The 25,729-nt window shown below is 38.9% G+C and overlaps 1 protein-coding gene across 3 annotated transcripts in view; it reads left to right on the forward strand.

The window, feature by feature from the left end:
- Window positions 1-25,729, forward strand: part of ARHGEF37 (Rho guanine nucleotide exchange factor 37) — a 41,590-nt gene that overhangs the window by 2,520 nt on the left and 13,341 nt on the right. For all 3 annotated transcript variants that reach the window (XM_063292433.1, XM_063292431.1, XM_063292432.1), the window contains exons 2-9: window positions 10,040-10,248; window positions 11,128-11,251; window positions 12,460-12,607; window positions 14,617-14,816; window positions 15,916-16,046; window positions 17,061-17,165; window positions 23,223-23,330; window positions 23,724-24,053. In XM_063292433.1, coding sequence (XP_063148503.1) covers window positions 10,048-10,248; window positions 11,128-11,251; window positions 12,460-12,607; window positions 14,617-14,816; window positions 15,916-16,046; window positions 17,061-17,165; window positions 23,223-23,330; window positions 23,724-24,053 — 1,347 coding nt within the window. In that variant the 5' untranslated portion in view covers window positions 10,040-10,047. The remainder of the gene's footprint in view (window positions 1-10,039; window positions 10,249-11,127; window positions 11,252-12,459; window positions 12,608-14,616; window positions 14,817-15,915; window positions 16,047-17,060; window positions 17,166-23,222; window positions 23,331-23,723; window positions 24,054-25,729) is intronic.

The following is a 25,729-nucleotide window of genomic DNA, read 5'->3' on the forward strand; positions in this document are numbered from 1 at the left end:
CTTCAAAATAAGCCAGATTATTTACATATCCCCACAATGCGCACAGAGCATTTTTCTTAAAAAAAAATAGAATAGCCCAACTACCCCGCTCAAAAACTCCGACTTCTCTTCAGGAGACCTCCTGTCATGAGTACTGATGGTGAGCAGGAGGGGTCCCCTATCCAGGGAGGAAAACACATGCATTTAGAGAATTTGAGCTGTCATTCAAAGAAACCCAGAACAGACCTGCCTTGACTTTTGGGGTTTATCTGTCTGGGTTTTCCCACGCTTCTTCAGTTTGGTAGGATTTCTGTCTACAATAACAGTAATAAAACACTAGAGACTTCTTCCTTGTCTCAGCGTGGTTCTTGCTTAGTCAGGACACCCCCATACATAATAACCCCTTCTTTTCTATGGCATTCCATCAGAAGATCAATTTCACTTATGGCTTGCAACTCAATCTCTCCCTTAAATTTCTCCAACTCAACTATCCGATCTTTATCCAGCATTTCAACAGACATTCTGATCTCTTAGAAGAGACATTTCTGTCACTGTTAAATTCCTCAGTTTCATCCACAACATCCCCAACTAGATGACACATTTGACCTCATATTTTCTAGTGTCCTGAATGCCTTTCATAAAACCTTGGTAGGAATCAGAAAGAATCTGTTTAAAATCTTGGTGGAAGTCAGAGAAAGTCTGTTTAAAATCCTCCATGTCTCAGGCAGTAGATTATGGCGCCCCCTAGGAGCTTAACCCACGAAAGTCAAAGATATGAAAGAATTTCAAAATGTATTTACATAAGCAAAAGTGAGATATGCAGACAGTTCCCCAGGGGAAGTAGAAGCAGAAAACTGAAAGTTCAAAACAGCCAATTCAACATGTAGGAAAATGTTAATATCTTCAAATTTAGTACAAAATTAATAACAGGGAGACAATTATTTACTCTCAATCCTCCTTAATATTTGGATGGAAAACTAAGTCTAAAACTCAAAAAGAATTTTTTTTAAAAAGTTGATCCCAAAAATAACAATAAGCACCAAGAAAACCAGCTTCTCCTTGCTGTGGAAAGCCTCTCTTAGGGTACACGTACTTAAAAGAAATGTAAATTGGGTGATTTAGAAATGGGGTGGCTGGTCTTAGTGTCCCTTTAAGGTTTGGAAATGGTGACATCCCAGTCTCCCGGCTGCTCTTACCAGTTGAGCTCAAACACTGTTTGCAATCTTCTGGCTGCAAGCAGCCATCCGGAGGACAGATGGGGTGATTCTAGCTGTTTTCTTTATCTGGAAAAACACTCCTGGGCTTCAGGAAAAACCTGCCTGAGCCCAAAAAAACTGCCACATTGTGAGTTATGCCTGCTGAGCCTGCGGGTACAGCTGTTCAGTCCACCATGTCCCCACTGAAGTTAAATTCAGAGATTGAATTAGACATGAATTTAAAAACTCTGTTTTTAGGTCCTCTTGGGTGCCTCAACTAAACTCAAAAAAGTTAGGCCTCTCAACAAAGGAGAACTGCATTCTGAAGAACTGGTGTGGCTTCAGAGGTGACTTAATTATGAGTTGCTGTAAAATTTGTCCACAGCAGCTGTAGGCAGACCACCTCAGATAATCTCAGAGAACAGAAGGAGAAGGATTATAGGGCAAGAAGAATTCTCTCTAGTAGCCTGGACATAACTGTAATGTGTCCTGAAGTTCTTTCAGAAACCATTTTGACTTCTGAGTTCTATTACATGTGAGATCTCCAGATTAGACATGAGGATAACCCCATGCAGAACATGTCACAATAGTCAATCCTGGAGGTTACATAATTCACCAGTGTGCTACATATTTCAAAATCATTTTAAGGATGAAGTTGGCGTATCAGCCACAGCTGATAAAAGATGCTCCTGGACATTGCTTCAGTTTGAAAAATGAAAAAGAGGTTCAGATGCATCCCCAAGCTATATTTCAGCTTCTTGTCGAACAACGTAATCCCATTCAGAATTACTTTTCTGCATCTGTGACATTCTAATGAGCACCCCTGTCTTGCCTGGATTCAGTTTCCATTTATTATCACTCCTTTAGCCCATTGCTGAATGCAGGCAAGCATTCAGAAGAGTTACTCCATTATCCTTGCCGTCAAAGTCTCCTAATAAGCTTCCCCAGATACTCCAGGTAGATTAGAAGTAGGCAGCTTTTGATGAATCAAAGTCTGAAACTCTGCCTCCCAACTTTCAGGAATGTCACTAGAAGCCATGATGGCATCATTGGAAATGGGTGGAGCTGATATTTATCTCCTTTTTTTGCATTCCTGAGTGGAGGTTAAGGTGGAGGAATCAAAATCGAGGCTTCTGGAAAGGAAACTGTTTCCATTTTCTTTGGAGGTATTTTGGGTGGGAAGATTAAAGTGAAAATGGAAGCAGTTTGATTCCAAAAGGCCTCCTACTTCTCATTTGGAAAAAAGAAAAAGAAAAGTGACTGCTGAAGAAAATTATTGCTGAAAATTGACAGTTTTTATGTGAAATTTTTGTGGAATTGTGTGATCTTAGAATGAGAAGATGCAAGTGAAGTGCTACATGCCAATCATGAACTGTTGTAGATATTGAAAAGTATTGGAGACAGAATAGAGCCCTGAGGGATATACTGTACTAGTTACCATTTCACAGACCAACTGTTTCCAGAAGACTCCATATGAAATCTACCTGAGAGATAGGAGCAGAGCCATTGTAATATTGCTTCTATTCCCAAGTCTGTCAGGTGATTCAGAGGAATATTGTGGTCACTGATATTGAAAATTGTGGAGGAGTCAAGCAGAACCAGCAGAGTCACTTTGTCAGGTCCCAGAGATTATCCATTAGTATGTCCAAGGCATTCTCAACCCCATAGCCTACTCTGAAACCGGTTTGAGATTGGTCAAGGTAAACTGCTTTCTACAGAACGGCCTGCAGCTGAGAAGCTACCACCTTCTTTATCTCTTTAACAAAGCATGGCCAGATAGGGAGCAGTTTATAATTACCATTCTCTAGTTACTTCACAAGAGCTCTAGCAATTGCCTTATCTTGGGTTCGTTTGGGATGGTTCAATATTGTTACTAGACATCTGGCAAAAGGAGGACATGTCCTTTTTGTCTTCATGTTCTCCATCCAGCAGGTATGGCCTTAAAATCAAATATTGTCTGGCTTTTTGAATATCTGAATAGCTTTTCTCTGCCGCACAGTGCTTCCCTAATACAGTATTTTTCAACCTCAGCAACTTTAAGATGTGTGAGCTTCAACTCCCAGAATTCCCCAGCCAGTTGAAGTCCATGCATCTTAAAGTTGCTGAGGTTGAGAAACACTGCCCTAATAAGTGCCAACAGCAAGTTAAGAAGCTCTGCCTGAAATTGTGCTAGCGCCATCTGTTTGCCCAAGATAAGGCACTAGCACAATCTTGTGCCCAAGATAAGGCAATTGCTAGAGCTCTTGTGAAGTAACTAGAGAATGGTAATTATAAACTGGTCCCTATCTGGCCATACCTGAAATTGACAAGACCTTAATCAGTTACACTTTGAAGCTTTTTGCCTCCTAACCGCTGGCAGACACAAGCCCACTAGGCAAACAGATGGTGCTAGCACATACCTCTCAGTGTGCATTTCCCATTGTGTGCCTGCTTACTTACTTGTAATCCCTTCCTCTCCAGTGAATGTAAATACAAATATTAAAAAGTTAGTGTGTCCTATTCACATATCTTGGTTCAAGGAAAGGCAGGACAAACAAGTTGGTACGGATTTCACACTTGAAGAGTTCTGTGTGTTGCTTCGAAGATGCACAGGTAATATGTAAATTTTACTAACATAAAACCTTAATCCTACTCTTATACTAATTTCCTGCAATCCAGATAATTTTGTATAAACCTGTTTATGGATAGGGTTTTTCAGTAATTCCTCTTAGCTTTGTGGCCTGAGGTCACATAACCTTGTTATGCTCTTGCTTTTTGGAGGGGGTGGATGCTGTTGTTTTATTACTTCTTTTATGTTTTTATTGTCATTGTGAGCCACCCAGAGTCATGGTACATAAGATGGGTGGCCATATAAGCTTCTTTAATGAATAAATAAGAATCTCTACTTTTATTTCTGACATTGCTGTTTTAAGTGCTGTAGATAGATTTTTCCTTTTCCCTAAACTGCTTTCACTTTCAAATTCTCTTTTCCCAATCTGTGGACAGAGTATTTTCTCAGCCTATTGGCTCATGTTGTAGATCTGTTTCTCTCCCCACCCCGCTTGGAAATTCTAGATCAGTGAATCACTTGAAAGTATATTTCCCCTTTATCTCAGACTGTAGGCTGTTTTTCCTTTGCTTGAAGGTAGCTCTCAGCTGACTCTGCTTCTTTCTGTTGGTCCCACAAATATTCATCTCTTCTCCTGGCTGTTACACATTGTTCTCTTCCTGGAGTGATGTCTTCTGTTTCCTTTATGAACTGATATGTTCTAGGCTCAGATATGCCGGTGCCTTCCCTAGCACACCCCAAGCACAGAAATGCAGCCATCCTGACCTTTAGTTAGCAGCTGGCAGGTAGGTGAAGATTCCTGTCTCCTCTAGAACACTTTCCTACTGTACAGGGAAGAACTTGTATCTTCCAGAAGCTTGACTTCTGTCCCCAGAACTGCACTTTTTCAATCTATTAAAACGGTGCTTTACATGTGAAGGAAAACTTTCCATTTTCCAAAGTCTTCAGTGTGAGCTTCTTTCCACATACTTTCTTTAAACAAGAAAACACTTCTGTACTGAGCCTGTTAGCTTATCTGTAGCAAAACACAATCATGGCACATTTGGGACTGATGAGAAAAACTCTGATGATAGCCCAAATACATGTGTCATGAATAGTTTTGAACCTTTGCTGGAGAAACTAATCAACATTAATTTTCTTTTGATCTTTAGCCACACATCTCAACCCATTAATATTTAAAGAAAAGCTTACAATACTATATACTCTATAACTTCAAACATCTACATCTTTGATGATCAATAATATTATTTGTAACAACTTTAAACAAACAACTGTTCAATCTGTTTTAACCCAAGTTGAGAACTCTTGATTATCCTGTTTCAAGAGCCTTATCCTGAAGGTGTGATTTTTAGTTGGAATGCTTAGTCAGAGTCTTTTCTTTTCTTTTAAAACAATTAAACAGAACTCCAGAAAGGTTTTCTCTATCTGACTTAACTCCCTCCACTTTTCTGCCAGCCAGAAGGAAATAGAACAATAGAAGGAGGTATCCTTTGCAATAAGCATTATCCACTGCTTCCTATAACAAACAGCACATCATTACTGTATGTGCTCCACGATGATCTTCCAGCAAGTCTCCTGCAAACAGATTCCAGAGATGACCGATTCATTTTGAAAAAAAAGATTAAAAGGTTTCCATCTTTTAACAGGTGTAGAGTTCTTGACTGTTTACAAGCCCTGAGTCAGAGAAGTTTATGACTGATACTGTTCACCGGTATTGCATTACTACAGAGAAATTGTGGAAGGGGAGTACCTGTGTTTGTGAAGCATTTTCTTCCTCATAGCTCCATGGACAGGAGTTCCTTAAGCTTCATTGCTGCAAGTGTTTGTGACTGAACTGCAAACATTTTTTCCTGTTTTCATTTTATTTAGTCTTTCTCTCCTCTCAGGTAGCACACAATACACACACTTGTCTTCCTGACACTATCCCCCCCCCCCCAATGTGGGGAGGGTTGTTCCCTGTTCAGGCAAGATATTTACATTTGTTTGGGGAATTTCAGCATTGGATTGCAAAAGATAAACGGAGTTTATTATTGAGGGAGCCCCCTGGGGCAGCCTCAAATAAGGGAGGAAGCTGAGAGAGTGTTTGCTGAGAAGGTAGGAAAATAAAACGTTCACTGATTACATTGGGAAGTGGATTGGGCAGAGCTGTGCTGAATTATTAATCTTGCCTTATTTGTAACATTGATTTCATTTCCTGCTGTTTAACAAGGGAGTTTTTTTCACATCTGTTATTGTGTGAGAGTAGTAGTGCTGCTGAAGCTCAGCCCCAATGTAGTGGTATGTGGCCAGGATGTTCTGGCTCCACAGACAGCCTTCAAATTCAAGGCATCATATGCATTCTGCCTTTGTTCTCAGTAGTGCTTTTGCAGCTGGGTATTCAGCCCAAGGATATGAAAAAAGGAGAAAGACAACAAAAGCAACCCTAGAAGTTTAAAAGGCACAAGATAATTGAAATGCCATCGTTTTCTCCCATAATAACCTAATTAGGTAGCTGATGCTTACACTGTCCACATCCTGCCTTAGCTGTTCAAGCCGTCCTTCTCTCTTCAGGCACAAATGGGTTGGCGGCCTGTAGGTGGAATACAGGCCTACTTGCAAGAGAAGTTCTCAGCCAGCAGTAGCTTTTGCTGGGGACCCAGCATGAAATACAGAAGCAAATAGGTGGACATTTTAGTCATGGAAAATCTCTATATGAACATTGCTCCCTTGGTTGTGGTTTTATTTTATTTTTAAAGAGTCGTTTTAATGACTTTATGGATTTATTTAATTTGATTTTTATGGCCTCCCACTTGAAATATGACTCCGGGGGGCAAACAACAGTGAAAATAAGAATAAAAACATCAACAAAAAAACCCAAAACACATCATGCCAGAAGCATCACACATATCCATAACCCCCTGAAAAATGGACTCATAAATGTCCCGGCCCAATACCCATGGAAACAATCAAGTTTTTAATGCCTTATGGAAAGTCATCAGAGTCAGGGCCATCAAAAGCCACAGGATATGCTTTTCCACAGGGCAGGCACGGCAACAGAAAAGGCATGTTTCTTTGATCCCATCGGGCAACATTGCTTAACTGAGGGGACCAGAAGTGTGCCAACCCCATTGGATCTTGTGGGACAGGCAAAAATAATAGGAGACAGATGGATAACCCAATCCTGTACCATGAAGGGCATTATAGGTTGTAATATGTATCAAGTTGATTACAGTTTCTCCAACACCATCTAAAAAGATTTTATTCATGCAATGCAATTTTAAGGAGGCATAATTCCTTCTATTGATTATTTATACTAAAATCTTGCTTATAAAATTACAATACATATAGTGGCCCTAAGTTCTGTATGTTCATAGTGCATGTTATATTTACATGTGATAATTTGGACATATGAAACAAATCAGGGTGATGCAACCTTTTCCAGTCCCAAATACCATTGAACTCTGTTATTCAATAGCTCAAACTGCCACCAGCAGAAGTCAAACTTGCATAAGACTGCTTAAATTTTACAAGATTTGATATTTTCAGATGTGGCCACTTCACATTTCTTGTGTGCAATTTTGCATATCGTCAGCATTTTGTTTTATTTTACAGCATAACTCTATGGGTGTTGTGAACTAGAAAAAGCTGAGGTCAAATCTCTGCTTGGGTAAATAGCTTCCTAGATTTACTTGAGCGAATCGCTATCTCTCAGACTAACCTACTTCATTAGATCATTCTGGGACAAAATGGATGGGGATAATAAGCATATAAGCTACTCTTTGATTTCTGAAAGAAGTACAAACATGGATTCTACACTATATAATGGAAGTATATCCTTAAGGGATAGAATATAACCTTAGATGATGAAAGTACAAAGAACCTGAATTCGTCAGGTTTTACAACATCATCATTTCTAAAAATATAAAATTATATCAAGCAAGTGACAATTTCTGTTTGGCCAGTCTATGTATAAATTATTGGAAAGTTTACCTCAATTATTTAATTTAAATGTACTTAAATGAATTAAGAGTTACATTAAAAAAACATACTTGATAGTGTTAATTTGATAATGCAGTATAAAATGGTGAGTACTATATGGAATTATGCCCTGAAAATAAAACATTTTACAGTTCAATTGAATATTGCTGAGATTAAAAAAAAATCCATCAGTTAAAATAGTTTGAAAGGTTATCTCACTATTCCAGGCAAGCAACAATATCTTTTCCTCTTTATTGATTTTAAAATGATGTTTTCATCCAAGGTCATAGAGCTCTCATTTAGAGCAAGATGGCTCAAAGTGCTTTAGAAACATCACTGAGAAATGTTATGTGCCCTCAACCATGGTCAGCTTTCCCATATTTTAATGGCAGTTTTATCACTTTTAATTCTAGGTTTAACCTTTATGTTGATGATGAGGATGATAGCCACTATGTAGAGCTATGTATTATGTCATGGCTGGAACAAGCAATGAACTCTCCTCAAAACATAAATAACCCTTTCACATCAATCTGGGAAAGGACTTCTCTTTGAATGACAGGAAGCTGGGGTCATGAAGAAAAGTTGCAGGGGGTGGAGGGGATTCCTGACCCTTTTTCCTCACAATGTATTTTTGCTCAGGAGTATCTTCTTCTCCCTTGATTGTAGGATCTTGGGTTTTCTTTCGCTGTGCTTGGCACCAAGGAAGCCTGGAGTGATTTTGAGCAGGAAAATAGCCCAAAGGGAAAGTGTTTAGATGCATCTATTTCCCCCTGGCTTGAAATTCAGTTTTCTATGATTTATTTTTTTTTTTTTTAAGTAGCAAGTTACAAATGTATGCATCACTTCATTTGTTCCTCAATAAGCCTCACTATCCTGCTCCATGGCTGTACCATTTATTTGCCATAACTTCTGGCCATTTCAGAAGGGCTGTTTTGGCACTGCATAGTAGAAAGTAGTAGAAAGTAGGGTAAGCAAGTGAATGAGTAAATCCCCAAATGAGATGTAAATGAGAACACAGCCTCCATAGTGTTATCAATATACAAGATAACCTAAAATACATAGAGGGTTATATGCACAACAGTTATACATTTGTATAATACAGAGTAACAATAGAGTGTAGAACGATACAACTGAATAGAACAAACATTATAAACTAAAAATCTTATGTGTTTATTTTATTTGTTCTATGGGATCCCTTCTAATTTTAGTGCAATGGGAAATTTAATGTGGTTGAAAGTGTCAGGCGGGGCATGAGAACAGCTCTATTAATGGCAAGGACCTCTGTGTCCTGTAGATTTGGGGGAGAGTTACTTCATTTTTCGCCATAATACAGTCAAAACTATGGCAGGTAGGGGGTTCGTCTTTTTAGTCAGGAAACATATATTGAAGAAAGAGATATTTTCACATCTCCCCACCACCACTAATAATAAATAGGGGCATTTGCTGAGAGTCCCAAACAGTTGTTTAGAATTGAATTCAAGTTTCAGTTTCATAGCAACCGGTTAAGACCAATTAGGGTTTTTCAAACTATGGGTCATTACCCAGAGTCTATTAGAACTATAACAATTTCAATAAATTGAATTGAATTAAATTAAATAGCATCAAGTTAGATAGTAAAAATTTGCAAGAAATATAAAATAAAGAGATGGAACTTCCTATTTTAACAAAACATGTTAGTGTTTTCAATAATGTAAAATATGCATATTTTGATCTTGAAATGAGAATAATTCAACATTCTTCATGCTTACTGGAACATCCCACAAGAAGTTTAGCAAGGATTGTATGACAGCTTCAGCATCCTGGAAACTTAATGCTAATGAGTGTGTCTTGATATGCACAAAATGGACTATACAGTATTTCCATTTTCCTCTAATATTCTTCGGTATGTTAATGTAGTGTTCAAAATAGAAATAAGGTTTAAACATCTTAGTGGGATGTTGAAGTATATACCAAAAATTTGGAATTTATCATTCAGTGAAGAACTCTGGATTCAATGGGACAAACTGAGGTAGCTACATTTTTGTATTATTTTGATGTATATTTCGCCTGATTAATCGGAATGGAATATATGTGTTCACTCCTTCCTGTAAATTGGCTTTCTGTCAAGACAGTGTAAACACTGGCCAATAGAATTCTGGGTGATCAAGATGGGACTTGCTATTTGAAAATCCCTTTACCAATAATAAATAGGAATGTTTACAATTGATAAGCTGTTGCCATTATATGTTAGCTATCTCCTCATAATTTTAAAAATATGATAATAAACAAAAGGAAAGATTCCCATTGAAATGTAGGCAAGAATTGACCTAAGCGTTGCTCATATCGGCAACGGTTGAAACTTTTCATTCTGCCTTTGCAGCTCCTAATATGGCAAATGACAGCACTGAAGAACTGCCATCCAAGGAGACATCAGAAGATGAGGAACATATGTATGAAACTATATATCCTGACAAAGGAGGGCTGAACCACCAAATGGCTGTGGATGAGCTCATCACTACGGAGGCTAACTATGTACACAACCTTCAGCTTTCCATTTCTGACATCCGTGATCACCTCCAGAAAAAGCAGGTGAGAATAAGAGAGATGAATTGTAATCCTCAGCACTTGAATTATGATCAAAATGTTTAAAATCTACAACAGGGAATCCTGTTCTGTATAAACAGCCATATGTTTAAGGAATTTTATTGTAAACTGCCCAGGGGAGATGGGTGGTGATATTAATTAATTAATTAATTAATCAAGAAAGCTATGCAAATAAGCATTAATGGCTTGTCCCAAAATTGAGACCTTAAGGTAAGCCAAGCCATTAAATGAGTGGTAAGAAATACGTGTATAGGGAGACAATTCTTGCAACAGGAGGTACTATGGAAATTATTGTATATTTAAGGTAGGAGAAACAAAATATATCAGCTGTGACTGTGCTGTTTACCAAGTGAAAGTGGTGAACCCTTGGCTGTTCAGAAGTATGGCCTGAAGTGACCACTGGATCCTGTTGTGAGAAAGTTTCTTCTGGCTATACAGCTGTTGTATTATGTACATTCATTCTACCACAATGTGCTCTCATCTTCTGCACCTGCAGAATCCATAGACCAGTAAAGCAGCATGAGCTGGGGTAGTTAAGAAATTGCTTTAGTGGGATTTTATTAGAATTTTATTGTATATTTATTGTTCTGTATTGTAAACTGCCCAGGGTCCCTCCGGTTGGAGGAGATGGGCGGTGACAAATTTGATAAATAAAATAATAAAATAAAATAATACAGTTGCTTAGAAAAATACAAAGGGATTTATCAGAAGGCAGAACCTATAGATGTTTGTTGGATACAGTTTTAGAGGCAATGTTGGGATACAAATATCACTTTAAAAAGGTAGTAACTTTCTTTGTCTTGTAGAATAGGAGTGTATGCTAATTGGCACAAGAAACTGAAATGTTGTACTACTCTATTTCAGCTGCCTGAAATTGACCTGGAAGGATTGTTCTCTAATATAGATGATGTCCTGCACCTTTCCAAACATTTGCTGAAGGGACTTGAAGCTTCTGTGAACCAGGAGCATGAGCAACTTTTTCATATCAGTAAGTAGAATCCATGATGATATATCTAGTACATAGCCTTTACATACTGTTGTTATTAAAGCAACAATATACTGTACATTCTATTGTAATATCAGGAGTTCTTTGATAACAATGATACAAGTGTTATGAGGCAGTGTTAGATTGCCTAATGTCTTAAAAATGGGGAAGTGCATTCAAGACTGCCTTTTCAAGAGCTGAAAGATCTAAGTGTCATTTAGCTTGATGTTAATCAGCTATTCCTGTGATTTCAGAATTGCTTTTACTATTTGTAGCAGAAGAAAATTGTTATTTTGAACATTGTCCAAGAGCAAAGTTATTTCAAGGTCATACACCAAATTATGGACTAAAGAGAGATGATAAGAAGATTTAACCTCTGAAACAGTAAAATGCTGTTGTGTGTGATAAGTAAATGGAGCTCAATATGGTTTTTTCCTAGATATATCTTTAATTTTTGAATTCAGGTTCTGAGGATAGCACAACATGAGACATACAAAAGGATACCTAGGAAGCCGTCTGTGAAGAATCTTCAAAGTATTCTAGAGAATAATGTAGAGAAAGAAAGGGAAGAATGCTAGAGAACCTGATGAAAAGTTAGGGTGGTTAAGGAAAGGGGGAGAGATGATATAAGGAAGGGTCCAGGGGAACAATGGGTGGTGAGAGATAGTAGATAAAAGAGGAGGCAGTGTAAAGTAAGACTGATGTAGTCTTTCATATGAGGCCTAGTGATAAGAAGAGCTTTGTACTGTTGACACAAAGGTAAGGAACAGGCTAAGGAGGAATCCAAGGGGGAGTAGAGTTGCTATCCCTTTGGGGATTCTGCCTGCTGTGTTTGATTGTCACTTCTGAAGTGCGAACTGATATCTTTGAGAGGTGTGGCAAGTTCAAGGACCTGGGGGTGATGGTGAAGGGATAGCTTCATAATTTCATAATTAGCCAACTATACTTTAGATGTATAGCCTTTTTATCAGCCTGAAAAGTTATTCCTGTATATATATACTTACACAAATGTGCATGTGTATACCTACACACAGTTGAGTCTAACTGTTAACACTGAAGATGTTACCTAGTTGGGTAATGAAACATCTGCAAGAAAACAACCAAGCTCAGAGAACACCAAGGACTCCACAGTTCAACCCTGAGCTACATACTGTATATTCTCTTCTATTGGTAATCTCCATGCTGATTGTTTTATAATTTTGTTATGGTAGGCACCTTATTCCAAGAGCTCAAAGCAGAAATGGAGAATGTCTATAAGATTTATTGTGGAGACTATGGCCAAGTTCTTCTACTGTTGGATATGTATAGTAAGGAGCCAAGATTGCAAAAAGAAATTATAGAAACCTTGACTACCACTGTGTAAGTATACTTTTTGATGGTGGCAACCATACAATCCAGATTTCTAGTATGTTAACCTTTTTGCTTTTCAAGAAGCTAGAAGCTATTTTAAAAATTATCTTAACATTGATATGATTGCCTCAATCTAATTTTATTTGTAAATTAAACAAGAGGTGTAAAGTAAATACATTATTGTTCAACATAGGAAATATTTTGGGGAAGGCACTGAATTGCGTATTTTACACTATAGGTAGAAAATATGCAATGAGTTGCTGATTGCAAAATATGAACAGTTTGATACCTAATACACATTAGAGATGTACAGCTTAATCTTGTTCTTGACTACTTAAAAATTCAGTGAACTTTATCCTTAGATAACTGTAGGTTTATCCAGAGAGATATTTGTCCTTAATGGCTACAGTTGCACATAGGCAGCTGATGTAGCTTCTGCTGTTTAATATCACATTTCCCTATCCTGATGCTTTCCAGATTTGTTGGAAGTAGAATTCCCAGAATTCCTGGCCAACATGGCCCCTGGCTGTGTTTGCTAGTCAGTTCCAACTTGGCTGGAATGAGGAACTAAATGGGGAAGACTAATTTAATTGTTTTGTAACTGGTTTTTAAAGATATATTTTTCTAAAGCATTCTAGACTGGGCAGTTTAAACTGCCAACAGGCATATATAAACATATATTCATTGTAAAAATGCAGGGATAGAAGTAATTGAGTGACTGATTACTTGCCTTTAGCAATGCGTATTCATTTTTTAAAATCTCTGTTACTCTTAACTGGGACAGAGCTGACAGTTCATCCAAACGGGAGAAGAATTGAGCCAGAATGAATTTCTTTTCTTTGGATTATTCTTTAGGAAGTGGCAGGCAGGCAGGAAGGAAAAGAGGAAGAAGGAGGGAGAGAAAGACAGACAGATTACCTACTTTGCTGTGGTTGAAAAAGGACTGTATTGGCCTGCTGATTACATTACAGGCACTGGTTCTCAGTCTCTCCTACTTCCTCTTTCTACGTGTGAGAGAAGACTCAGCCTCAGAGTGAGTTTATTAGCTAAACAAACGCAGCCCTGGGTTTAATGAAGCAACTACATCACTCAGTGGTAGGCAGCAGCTGTGCCCTTCGGGTCACTCCATCTCTTCAGTTTGCTTGGACAGTTTCTTGAGTAAGTGAACATAGTTGTGAGAAGTGACAGCTCTCTTTCCAAATGATTCACAATGCACATCCAAGCCAGAGGGTGTGAATCTGCCAGTGTCCACACAAATCATTGGAATGTGGAACAAATCAGCTAAAGCCAATTGTGTCTAGTTTTGAACACAGAGGCCATTTGCTAAAAATGAATCATGTTTAAAAGCAGAGGGCCAACTGGATCTGTGAATATGAACTATGCTTCATCTTTCCACTAGGCTTCTATTGGACTGAATTAATTTCCAGCAATTGTGATGCTCCAGGAATTCATGGCGAGATTCAAAGCTTTAATCCATAAAGCATCCCATAAACATGGGATATAAGTCAAATAAATAAATAAATAAATAAATGCAGATGTAAAATGCAGATCCTACCTCTCTGTTAAATACACATTAAATGTTCAACTCCCCAGCTGGGAAAGGCTGGAACATTCTAAAGCCTCTTTTCATCCATCCATCCATCCATTCATGAGATGTAGAGGACATCCATTGCAAAATGACTCTGAGTGGCTTACATAAAATAAGAACAAGAAAGAAAACAAGAAAAATCAGCAAGAAAATCCCTGCGTCCAGACAAACCTGTTGCCTCTAACAAAAACATCACCTGCAGGGCTCCACAAATACCCCACCCCAAGGCCTGAGAGAACAGCTAGGTTTCGAAGGCCTTCTGAAACATCATCAGGATGAGTGTGTGTGACATGGATCTCTGGGGGAATCTTGTTCCAGAGACCAGGCACCATGACAGAGAAGTTATGCTTCCTGTGTCCCAATAGATGGCACTATTTGATTGAGTAGACCCAAAACGCAAGACTGATATTCTTATGCATTTCTCGGTCAGACCTCACACTGGTGCTTCGGACCTGAGCTTCTTCCTGGTGATGCCAGTGCAAAGGATCACAAAATACCCACTGCTGCTGCAGAAGATTTTGGAAAACACTTCAGACACTGACAGTGCCTATGGAGCCCTTCAGGCTGCAGCCACTGCTATGGTAGACGTCAATGCCAATATCAATGAGTACAAAAGGCGGAAGGAAGTAGGTAAGGCGAGCTGGTCTTCTCTGGGCCATGTTCTTTGCAGGATGCCAACAACCTCCAACTTCCAACAGCCCTCAATCCTCTATGAGGACTTGTTTGAGAATTGTAATCCAGTATATCAGGAGTGGGTCAAGTGGGGCGGACTGTATGCAATGCTTGCTGTATTTTTGCAAGACATTGTGATCTAATTGCTTTGAGTTTACCTAGGGGTATTGAAAGTTTAATAATGGCAAACAAAAACAAAGGGAAAGCACTTTTTAAAATGTGATTCTAACATCAATTCTGCCTCTGCATTGCAAGTGGTTTCCTGAGTCAGCATTTGCAATGTAGGAAATTAATCAGCTATAACTCACTTATAGGTCTGGGACTAAAGCACGATGGGCAGCATTATTCATAAGCAGGTGATTTCTGCTGCACTTCCAAACATGCAAACAGCAGAGGAAGTCACTCTGGAAAAGAAAGATATGTTTGAAGACACAGTTCTGCTTTGGGAGAGTTGACCAGTCAGGCCTGTGGAATACACATGACTGGACTGGAACCAGCCATTAATGAAGTTAGCTTCAAAGCTGAACTAAAACAAAAGGAATAAGAAAAAAATCAGCTTTCAATATGATATAAGCTCTTAATGTAGCAATCTGTAGGTTTGTCTTGTCAATATTGTTTGTCTAACCACAGCAGAGAGTTTATCTGCCTCCCCCAGCAGAAGTGTTGGATTACAGCTCCCATCATTCTCAGCCAGGGTGCTGTCCTGGGAGTGCTATGAGTTATGGTCCTCTACATCTGGGGATTGCCAGGGAAGGAAAAGCTGGTGTATACTCTCCTGCAGCTGAAGAGACAATGGAAATGAGGCAGCCTCCTGAGACTATATTTGATTACTTTTTTGAAGGCAGCAAACTCTTTTCTCATGGCAATTTTGTGGTCCATTTTTAGCTTATTGTTAATTGATGTATCCAAATGTATCAAAATAAGTTCTCCCATGGTCTTCTTTGTCTTATTTCTACTGAAGAATCATCAAATACTCAGAACATTTTCTTCCTGCCTCCTATAACTTGTTCTTGTTCTGTTACATTTCTCACCTCCTCCTCCCTTGCACGGAGAATAGCAGATAAATACAACAAGGCTGGGTATCTGACTCTGCGAGAACGTCTGGCCCGCCTCAGTACACACTCCATTGCCAAGAAGACTGCACGGTTGAGCCGCCTCTTCATGCATGAAGCTGGAATTGTGACCAGAGTAAGTATATGTCATTTTGCCCTATGTCATGGTATTGAATGCTCAGCAGTGACCTGGAATGGTGAAGAAGAATTAAGAGAGGATACATACAGTTATAGAGACTGAGTACTCCGGGAAGTGTAGACTCCAGGCCCCTCCATGTCACCCATAGTTTCCATTCCACTCAACTGAATTCACCCTGATGCTCTCAGGCTGCTTCGTAGATAGCAGTAGGCTATCACATTATAGTGTTCTAGAGTTCATGTGCTTCATTTTGGGATCATGACACATTCTGGGAGGACATCACATAACAGCTTCTGCTTGTGACCTGGCTGAGGATGATTCTTTCACATGTAACGACAGCAGTAGTAATTTATGTAGTGCCGCAAGCGTGCCAAGCATTTTCCACTTCTCATTACATCCCTAATTGAGGTATTGGGCTTAGCACTGTTCCTGTTTGTAGAAGATAAAGTATTATGACCCTGCTTAAAATTAGCTTATCTCTGTATGACTGCAGTGGGAAGCCTGCATGGAGATTTGTATATTGGGGGTAATATTCCCTGACTCTCAACCTGGCCACCTTAGGGCAGTGATATGAACCTGAAAGGAAAATTCAAGAACGGAAAGCAAAATTAGTGAAATCAGCTGTTCCTACTGAAATAAATTTCCTTCAACCATCTATCCTCTCTTTGCACAGTAAGCATCCAACAGTTTGACATTCTGTCTCTTCCAAGATCCAGTACAAGAATGTATGCTGTGCATGAGAATTTCCTGTTGATCCAGGGCGTGCATTTATCAGAAATAATATTTAATTTCCTGGAACTCCAAAGATGGCAGATACTTGCTTTGCATAGCATATTCCTGATTATCTGCAACATAAATGTATAAGTATGATGACATTCACAGAATAAGTCAGTATCCGTTAGTGGCATCCCATTTTCTTTTCTATCATTCTGCTGCTCAGTACTGATCTTTTATTACCCATAGGCTGTCTTATGACAAAATATAACATAGTTTCTTTTCTCTGATATTTAGACAGAAGATAAAGAGTTTGATAAACTGGAAGAAAAGTTTCAGTCACTGGCATCAGCTATAATTGATCTGAAAGAGAATATGGCATGTTTTCTGGACAATACAGAGGTAAAATTTTTGTATCTAATGTTGAACCTAGTTCATGGAATTAGTGCACAGTGTAGATTTCTTTCTGTAGCTGATAATCCATCATTGTCTCTACCAATGTTTCTGGAATTGATCAGAAATTGCTGTGAATCATGACTGAAAAGAAGTCCACAGTATTAGGATTTATAGTTGCCCTGATCCATTAAGTCTGCTTTGCAGGATGGGGAGCAGCTGAGTCTATTTAAGAAAATCTGTGCAGAAGATGTGGTAAAACAAGTATGTGCACAACTAGTACATAACTGCTAGTTTTCCCTCCTGTCCTGAACTTCAGGCAGCAACTACACCAACATTTTGTTGTATTATATTTCATTTAACTCTTGTCTTGGAAGTAATCTGTACATTTTTCCATCTTATGTATGCATTCTTTCCCCATTAGTACACAATGAATGTGTGAGATGGGACATGTATTCACAAAAGACCAGCTCAAAGTGCAAGTTCCCCCATCTTAAATGAGGGAACCCTAGTTCGAACCTAGCAAAACTTTATTCGAAGTTAATGGACTTGAACTGGGCTCACAACCAAGCTTCCATGATTCCCAGCTACAAATGATACAAGGCTCAGAAAACCAAGTAATCATAACCTTCTGTCACCTGTTACTATCATTCCCCTTTCTTTGGGGAACTGACCTTGGAGAACTTGGAAAGAGGGCAGTGGACAAAAAAGAAGCAGCAGTAACTAAGCTGGGCTCCTAAGGATTTCAGTGAACATTCAGAAGGAAGCACGTCAATATATGTTGATGCAGGTAGGAAGTTTGAAAAAATACTTTTGTGAAAAATAGAGAGTTGGAGCAATGTCCAGAAACGTGAGATTAGGTTTGTACCATAGCATCAGAAGTTTGCAAACAGTGACACATGGCTCTGAACTAAAAAAGCCTTTACCATTTATGGATCATAATAAGAATAAGCAAGTGGGGGATGGGGGAAAACCCAACAGGTCCCTACAGAAGGGATGCACAACATTTTCTGGGCTGATAGCCATGGTCAGCCAGGGGCTGCATTCCAAAAAGTACTGAGTGGTGCCAGAACAAATGCTAAATTTGATGTCATTTACATTTAAATATAAGTAACTCTCCAATAATGTATTTAATTATTGCTCCCATCTGTCCCATTAAAAGTTAGTGCTATGCCAAATATTTCCACAGCTTCAAAGTCCCCCTTTTTGTGAATGGGATACAGCAACTTTGAAGCAGAGCAAATAGGGCTGGGGTAGGGGGAGATGTTGCTTGACCTTGTTGGTGACAATTTCCCCCCTTCTTTTTTTCCTTCTTTTAAAAATCTTTAATAACCCTTCCTTGTTTTTTTTTCAAGAATTTTATTAGATTTAAGACAAAGATAAAAACTTCAAAAAAACAAAAAACTACAAAAAGAGAAAAGAGAAAACTAAAAAAGTGGAAACACAAGAGAAAACATTTTTTTTGAAAGTTATATAAAGAGGTGACTTCCGACTTTTAACAGCAAGGATATACAACAATCTCCATAATCAGTCTCTTACTCTATATTAAACCGAAATCACATTATTTCTATAAATCATTCCATTGGCACAATATAAAAATCACTAAATACAATTGCTCCTTCCCCTTATTTTAAAAGAGGAATATATATACATATATATCTCCTAATCAACTTCCCCCCAAAGATAACATTTATTTAAATATTTGCTTCCTACTACTATTCTATACATTTCTGTCTACTATAATAAAGATCAAACTAAAAAGCATATAAATTGTCTGCCATTATAATTAATAATACAACAATTATAATAATCTTAATCATATTAAACCTAAAACCAAGCATTTATTATTATACCTTATTCATCTTAATCCAAATCATTAAAAATAAATGAAGCCAAATAAGCCCTAAAAGCAATCCAGATAAATATTCTTAAACCCTTACCCCACTCCAAAACAAACCAGAGCATTTACATATCACCACAATACACACAGAGCTTTTTTCATAAAGAAATCAGACAGCCCAACTGCCCCCCTTAAAAACTTCGATTTCTCAACAGAAAACCTCCCATACATAATAACCCCTTCTTTTCCATGGTGTTCCATCAGAAGATCAATTTCACTTATGGCTTGCAAGTCGATCTGTCCGATCTTCATCTAGTTTTTCAACAGAAGCCTTGATCTCACTATTAGAAGAAACATTTCTATCGTTGTTAAGCTCTTCAATTTCTTCCATGACATCCCCAACCAGATGACACATATTAGACCTCATGTTATCTACAATGTCCTGAATGTCTTGCATAATAACTTGACAGGAATCAAAAAGTTTAAAGTCTCGATGGAAATCTGAAAAAATCTGACTGAAATCCTCCATGTCTCATGCAGTAAATTATGGCACCCCCTAGGTACTTAACCAGCAAAAATGGGAGGTAATAGAAAAATTTTGAAATGTGTTTACACAAGTGAAAGTATGATAACAGGCAGTTCCCCAGGGAAAGTAGCAACACAAAGCTGAAAGTTCAAAACAGCAGATTCAACGTGTAGGAAAATACTAAAATCTTCAAATTTAATGCAAAAATAATAACAGGGAGACAGTTACATACTCTGCCTGAGCCCAGAAAATTGTCACGTTGTCAGTTCTGCTCCCAGAGCCCACGAGCACAGCTGTTCAGACCTCCATGTTCCCACCAGAAGCCCCAATAACCCTTCCTTGTGTGCTTCAGTATTCTTTCTTCTTACAATGCTATCGTCATGTGATCATCCTAAGAAGAAGATAGAAAGAGAGCCCTTACACTACTTTAAGTCTCTGTGTGAACCTTCTTAAAGAAAGAAAAATGGAGCATTGGCTGCTATAAACCATGTTCATGTGACTCCCTATTCACCTTCTTCTTTCACAAGAAATAATGACTTCCACAAATGCTGGAGTTCTGACTGGCCTGGCAATACTGTGAAACCTCAGTTTATCAGATCTTGATGCAAGGGACTTTACGTGCAAGGGACCAAGTTCTGCTGTGATTTAACCCATTTGCATAATGATGTTACACAATAAATCGACAAAACTATTACATTTTATGATGTCTGTGTGATGATATCACCACACAAATTACATTAATCATTCTGATGATATACCCTCCAATTTACTGGATGTTTTTGAATAACAGAGACCCCCACCTCTCCCCACATAGTCCATTAAAATAAGGTTTTGTTGTTTAGAAACCTGTTTAGAAGTGCAATTTGATACCAACATTTAGAAGTCTCTGAGGCCACTCACAAGGTTTTCAGCAGCACATGCAGTCTTGGTGCTTCAGGTCACTCACCTCTGCTCTACAGGATAATTATAAAAAGACCAATTCCTGTCTAGTTCAGGATTTGATAACCAGAGTGGCCAGTTGTCTCAGTAGAGCCCCTAGGAAGACATGAGAATGATAGCCTTCTCCTGCTCTTTCTCTACAGTAGTTCAGAGATACCTTCTCTTAATCCAGACACTTTTAGGAACCACTGAAACACCTTTCCACTATGAATTGGAGGATTTCCCTTTTAAAGCAGGGGAACCTGTTGCCAGCTGCAAAGCCCAGCTGCAATGCCCATGAGGAGCCATTTGCTGAATAAATACTTCCTTTAGTCAGAGCAAATCTCCTTCCAAACCATTTCATTGTGTGGCAAGGAGTTTTCTGAAAAACCTATAGCGAATTTAGAGGAAGAGAAAGTCCAGCTGGTTGGTGAGACTTAAAATGCTTCTCTAAAATACGATAAGGATTGGTTTTGAATAATCATGAAACTATCTGAACCTTAAAATATAATCAGTGCAGGGAAAGTTAACTCCTGGGCATAATTGCTGTGCCTCTAACACTTTAGGCAGTACATTCAAATGATTCTTGAAATGTATGCAATGGACTGGGGTGGACCTTAATGAATGGCAATCTATGCCATGTATACAAGCAGTGGATTTTAGTAGTGGCACATCTGTGAATCGACTTTAGCATTCCTATCTGATGCTTGCTGTTATAAGTGCACATAGTGAAATGGCAGCAGAAAATGGCAACAGAGGCAGATCTTTATAGCACAATGGTTTTAAAATGAGAGCCTGGCAGATCTCTAGCCAAGCTTTTAATTTTGCTTGCCATTTCCAAATTTAAAGTTTACATCTGTTCATGGGCTGCTCATCCAAATGCAAAAGGTGTCAGAATGAAGAAATATTCTTGTGAGAGAGAGAAGTGATGCTTTTTTGCAGGAATTAAGAAACTGACCATTAAAGTTTTTAATGTGGGAGCAAATCTTAGAAAGGGAACATATTAGCATACATTCGAGTACTCCTGAGCATTGGACTGTCTACTGCTTCCCTTTTATGTCCAAAACTATGGAAACCACCAAGCAGCATCAGAAGAATAGACTACTTTGTTGTCTGGCTCTCAGGAACCAAAACTGGGAAGCAGTGTCTTCAAAATTGTTAACTGCATTGGCAGATACTGAATTCTCCTGCTCTTGAGATTAAGTATGTTGAACATGCTTCAGCTTGGTCTTTTGGGAACACTTAAATGAAAGTTACAGGAACAATCAGCCAATCCACAGAAAAGAATAGCCAATAGCAATGGAATTATGTGAGAAGATGACAAAGAAGAAAAATTCCCAAACCTCTGGCACACCACATGGCAGGTGGGCTATTGGGAGTATAGCATAAATATACCCATACATCTGAACTGGAAGGAGTGATTGGGCAGCCACCAAACCTCTGTCATAGGCCATTTAGGGTGGGGAAGCTGGGGGGAATATTAAAAATGTGAGGAGGGGAAAGAGGAAGAGGGAAAGGAAGAGGTAACAGCAGCATGAGCTCTTCTCTGGAATCAAGGAACCCAGCAAACTAAAGAAAATAGATGCTTAGCAGCCCCAGATGCTCCACAGAGAAGGATGTCAGACACACTGGTAAGAACGTATCCACCAGAGAGTTTCCTCATCAGGATTGTACATGAGTTGTCAGATCTGATGCAACAATACTGCAGATTCCTCTTATGCAACTCTGCTTTGAAATGTGTAACTAGGAGGCACATTTTAAACACTTAGGTTTTGTTTTAGTTATGCACATCTTGCAAACCCCCCCCCCTCACAATTTAAATAGACTTTAAAAGATATCTGAAGTGATCTTTTTGAGATGAAGGGGAGATGTCAGCTGTTCAAGGTACGCCAGGCCAAGAAATAGACACTGAAGGAATTCTAGGAATGCTACTTTATGGATGGGGGTATATTGACAGAATCTTGAAAGCCTGTACAGAACCTTCACCCTTTTTAAGGACAATACGGTCAAGGGAAGGGTTTTCTGAGTCTGTGTCTCATGCTTTTTACTTTCCCAGGGCATTTCCCACCTCCTTCAGAAGATTACCATATTTATGTTTATATCTATGCATATTTAATTAGAAGTAGCCTCTGATCAATGGAAACACCTGTGTAAATATGCTGATAAATTTGTGAAATGATTCAATAAAGCAAAGTTTGGGAGGAGATTCATGAAACTTTTGCATTGATTTTTGGTCAAATCAACCTTTTGCTCCAACCTCACCACACGCATAGCAGGATTCCCCCAGAATGAGACTTCACAGCAATATCTATAACCTAACTGCCACCAAGTACTACAGTAGTAACACTTGTAATGTGTATAGTATTTTCACTGATTCTTTAAGTAAGCTGCAATTTTGAAGTAGAAATCAGAATAGAGAGTTGCTTTGACTCTATAAAAGCTGGACAGGGGCAAAATGTTAACCTGTGATCACAATTCCCCACTTTCCAACCCTTATGGAGCCTAGCGAATGCTTTCCTTTCCCCTTCTTCCCAATCTCTCTCCCTCACCCTCTTTTTCCTTTGCCTGCTTTAGATAGTGTGCTATAACTCATGCATTTTTAACAACTCCTGAAAAGCACTGCTTTTCAATAAATAATAATGGTGCATTTCTGAACAACCACAAGTGTTTGTAACTGGCTTTTCTGAGTGTCCAGGAGAGACTGATTTGGCACATTTCACTGGGTATCTTCCTAATAAAATCACGTTTTTTAGGTTATCAGATTCATTTATTTATCTTTTAGGTGTTCCTTAGTTTTAAACCACATGAGGATGAGTTGGATGTAGAAACAAATGTTACCCAGCCATATTCCCTTGCAAGAAAGCTTCACAGCACCATCTTTCCTGCCTATGTAAGTATCATTTTGTTTCTAGTTTGCCAAAATTGGAGGGGAGGGAAGGATCAGGTTGATTCATCTTCGCCATGCCCTCTCACACTCCCTCTATCTGCAGGCAAACTGGGGATTTGGGAGTTGTAGTCTCAGCATATCTGAAGACCATAATGATGATAAACCATTGTGAGATATAGGGTCTTCTGAAGAGGGAAATCTTCATTTTACCTAATGAGCAGATTTCTGAGCAGTGGAACATAATGTCAGATATACTCCAAAGTTTTCTCTAAATATCAGGCACACAGCAAGGAGAAGGAACCAGAGAGCCTCAGCCCAAAGGCTTCTGATCTTCCACTTCAGAACAGAGCAAAGGAGATCAAGATTTGAGAAAAGTCTGCATCTCTTCCTTTACAGAAGCAAAGGCTTGAGCATCTTGTATATAAACCACTGTGCAACTTGTCAGAGACTTTAAAAGGACCCCACAAACTGATCAAGAAGCGCTCGGACAAGCTGCTTGACTATGAGGAATATGAGGAGAAGAGGAACGAGACAGGCAGTTTGACCTATGAGGAGGAGGCTAAAATGAATGCCTATCTTGCCATTAACTCCTTGCTAGTATCTGAGCTTCCTACATTCAACCATGTGGCCCTGAAGTGGCTGACCTGCATACTATGTTCCTTTGTGACTCTTCAAAGGGATCTGGCCAAACAAGTCCTCCAAGAGGCAGAAGGGGAGATTGTCCAGGTAAGGGCAAAAATGGATGAGGTGCTTTCTACTTGATTGTGTTCCCCTGTATGCAACCAATAGGCATACCTTTGTAGAAAAATAAAAGCTTGAAGAAAGAATGCAAGGGCAGTTACATAAACATCAGCTTAGCCCTGAAAGAGAAGAGAGGGTGCTTCTGTTGTTATATCCTGCAATATAGAGTTCTAGTAGGTCTTCTGCAGTCTGTTTTCTGGCCCAGCCTACCTTGAAGCGCTGACATCCATCTTGACAGAGTTTTTTGTTTCCTCTCCCCCCACTCCTCTTGTAAGAGAATCAAGGTAGGGCAATCTTGAGTTTCTTTCTCACCATCTTTCCTTTTGGGGCCATGCTGATGTTTCTGTAACTGCTCTTGCATTCTTTATGCAAGGTAATTGCCATATTCCCCTAGAATCTAGTCATGGGTTTTTCCACAATGATACAGTATATGAGGCAACCAGAGAGAGTTGTTGAAGCTTCAGTTCTTTTACTCTGCATAAAAGGAGCAGTACACAGTTACAGCATTTCTGTAGTAAAGTGCAAACAAGTCTTCCAAGTCTCCCCACTTTATAAATAGCTTTGTGCATCATTCATTATCTTCATTATACTATTCTTAAGTATACTGTATTTCTATGCACTTCAATCATGGACATGTGTAGGATTATACTGTATGGTATATATACATTTGGAATGTTTTGAGCATGCGTATTAACTCAAAACCTGTCTTGAAAATGGGTTAAGGTACTTTTGTGGTTACTAGTGCTTCACAGGAAAGACAAGTTAGTAAGAGTTACTACCTGGTCAGGTTATCTAAGTAGGTTACTGAATATAGCTTCACTTTGGCTCAGATTTCTAAAAGGCAATTCAGCAAACCATATGAAGAAAATTAAAATTGTTATCAGTGTTAACTGTGATCTCTGCAATCCTATCCAAACCGAGGAGCACACAATTATGAGAAAATATGGGATACCTGAGGAGGTCATGATAACTCCTGAAGATGGTTCATGGATTCAGCATTTAGGTTTCAAACTAATATATGGAGCCAATCTCTTTATCTGCAAGAAAAGAGTGAGATGTGGTTTTCCTCTGCTCCTCAAAGAAGAATGCCCTTGGGGAAATCAAAACTTGCCTGCTGCTGCTTACACTGGATGGTCCAGAAGTCACAGCTCATATCCTAAACCATAAGGGTAGAGAACCTCTGGTCCATTCAGCTATTGTCAAGCTGCAGGTCTCAGCAGTACCAGAAGCAGGGGCCAATAGTGAGAGGTGCTAGACAGTGTAGTTCAGCACTGTGTACAGTTTTCTTCTCCTCTAATGTAGCGGGAAAGAAAATCCTTCTCTCTTCTACCTTGAATAACGGTGAGCACTCCTCTTATCTAAAAGAAAGGGGCATAATCCCATTTCTGTCTGTAAAACCTACTTCATTTGTTTCCTTTAGCAAGGTGGTTCTCTTCCTGTTGCCTGACCAGAAACATGATTCAGTGCTTTTCCAAATCTACTTGAACCATCACTCATTTGTGACAACTGCATTTCTTTAGTTTTCCTTTAGAGTTTCAGACCCTCATCTGATCCTTCCTTCTAGGCATTACTCTTTTAAATACTCCTCAACAACTATTCTTGGGCTTTTGCTTGTTCTGTGTTTCCTTTTTACTGAAATCTTTTAGGCTTTCCTAAACCTG

This window comes from Candoia aspera, chromosome 2, assembly GCF_035149785.1.
Source record: "Candoia aspera isolate rCanAsp1 chromosome 2, rCanAsp1.hap2, whole genome shotgun sequence".
Lineage (NCBI taxonomy): Eukaryota > Metazoa > Chordata > Lepidosauria > Squamata > Boidae > Candoia > Candoia aspera.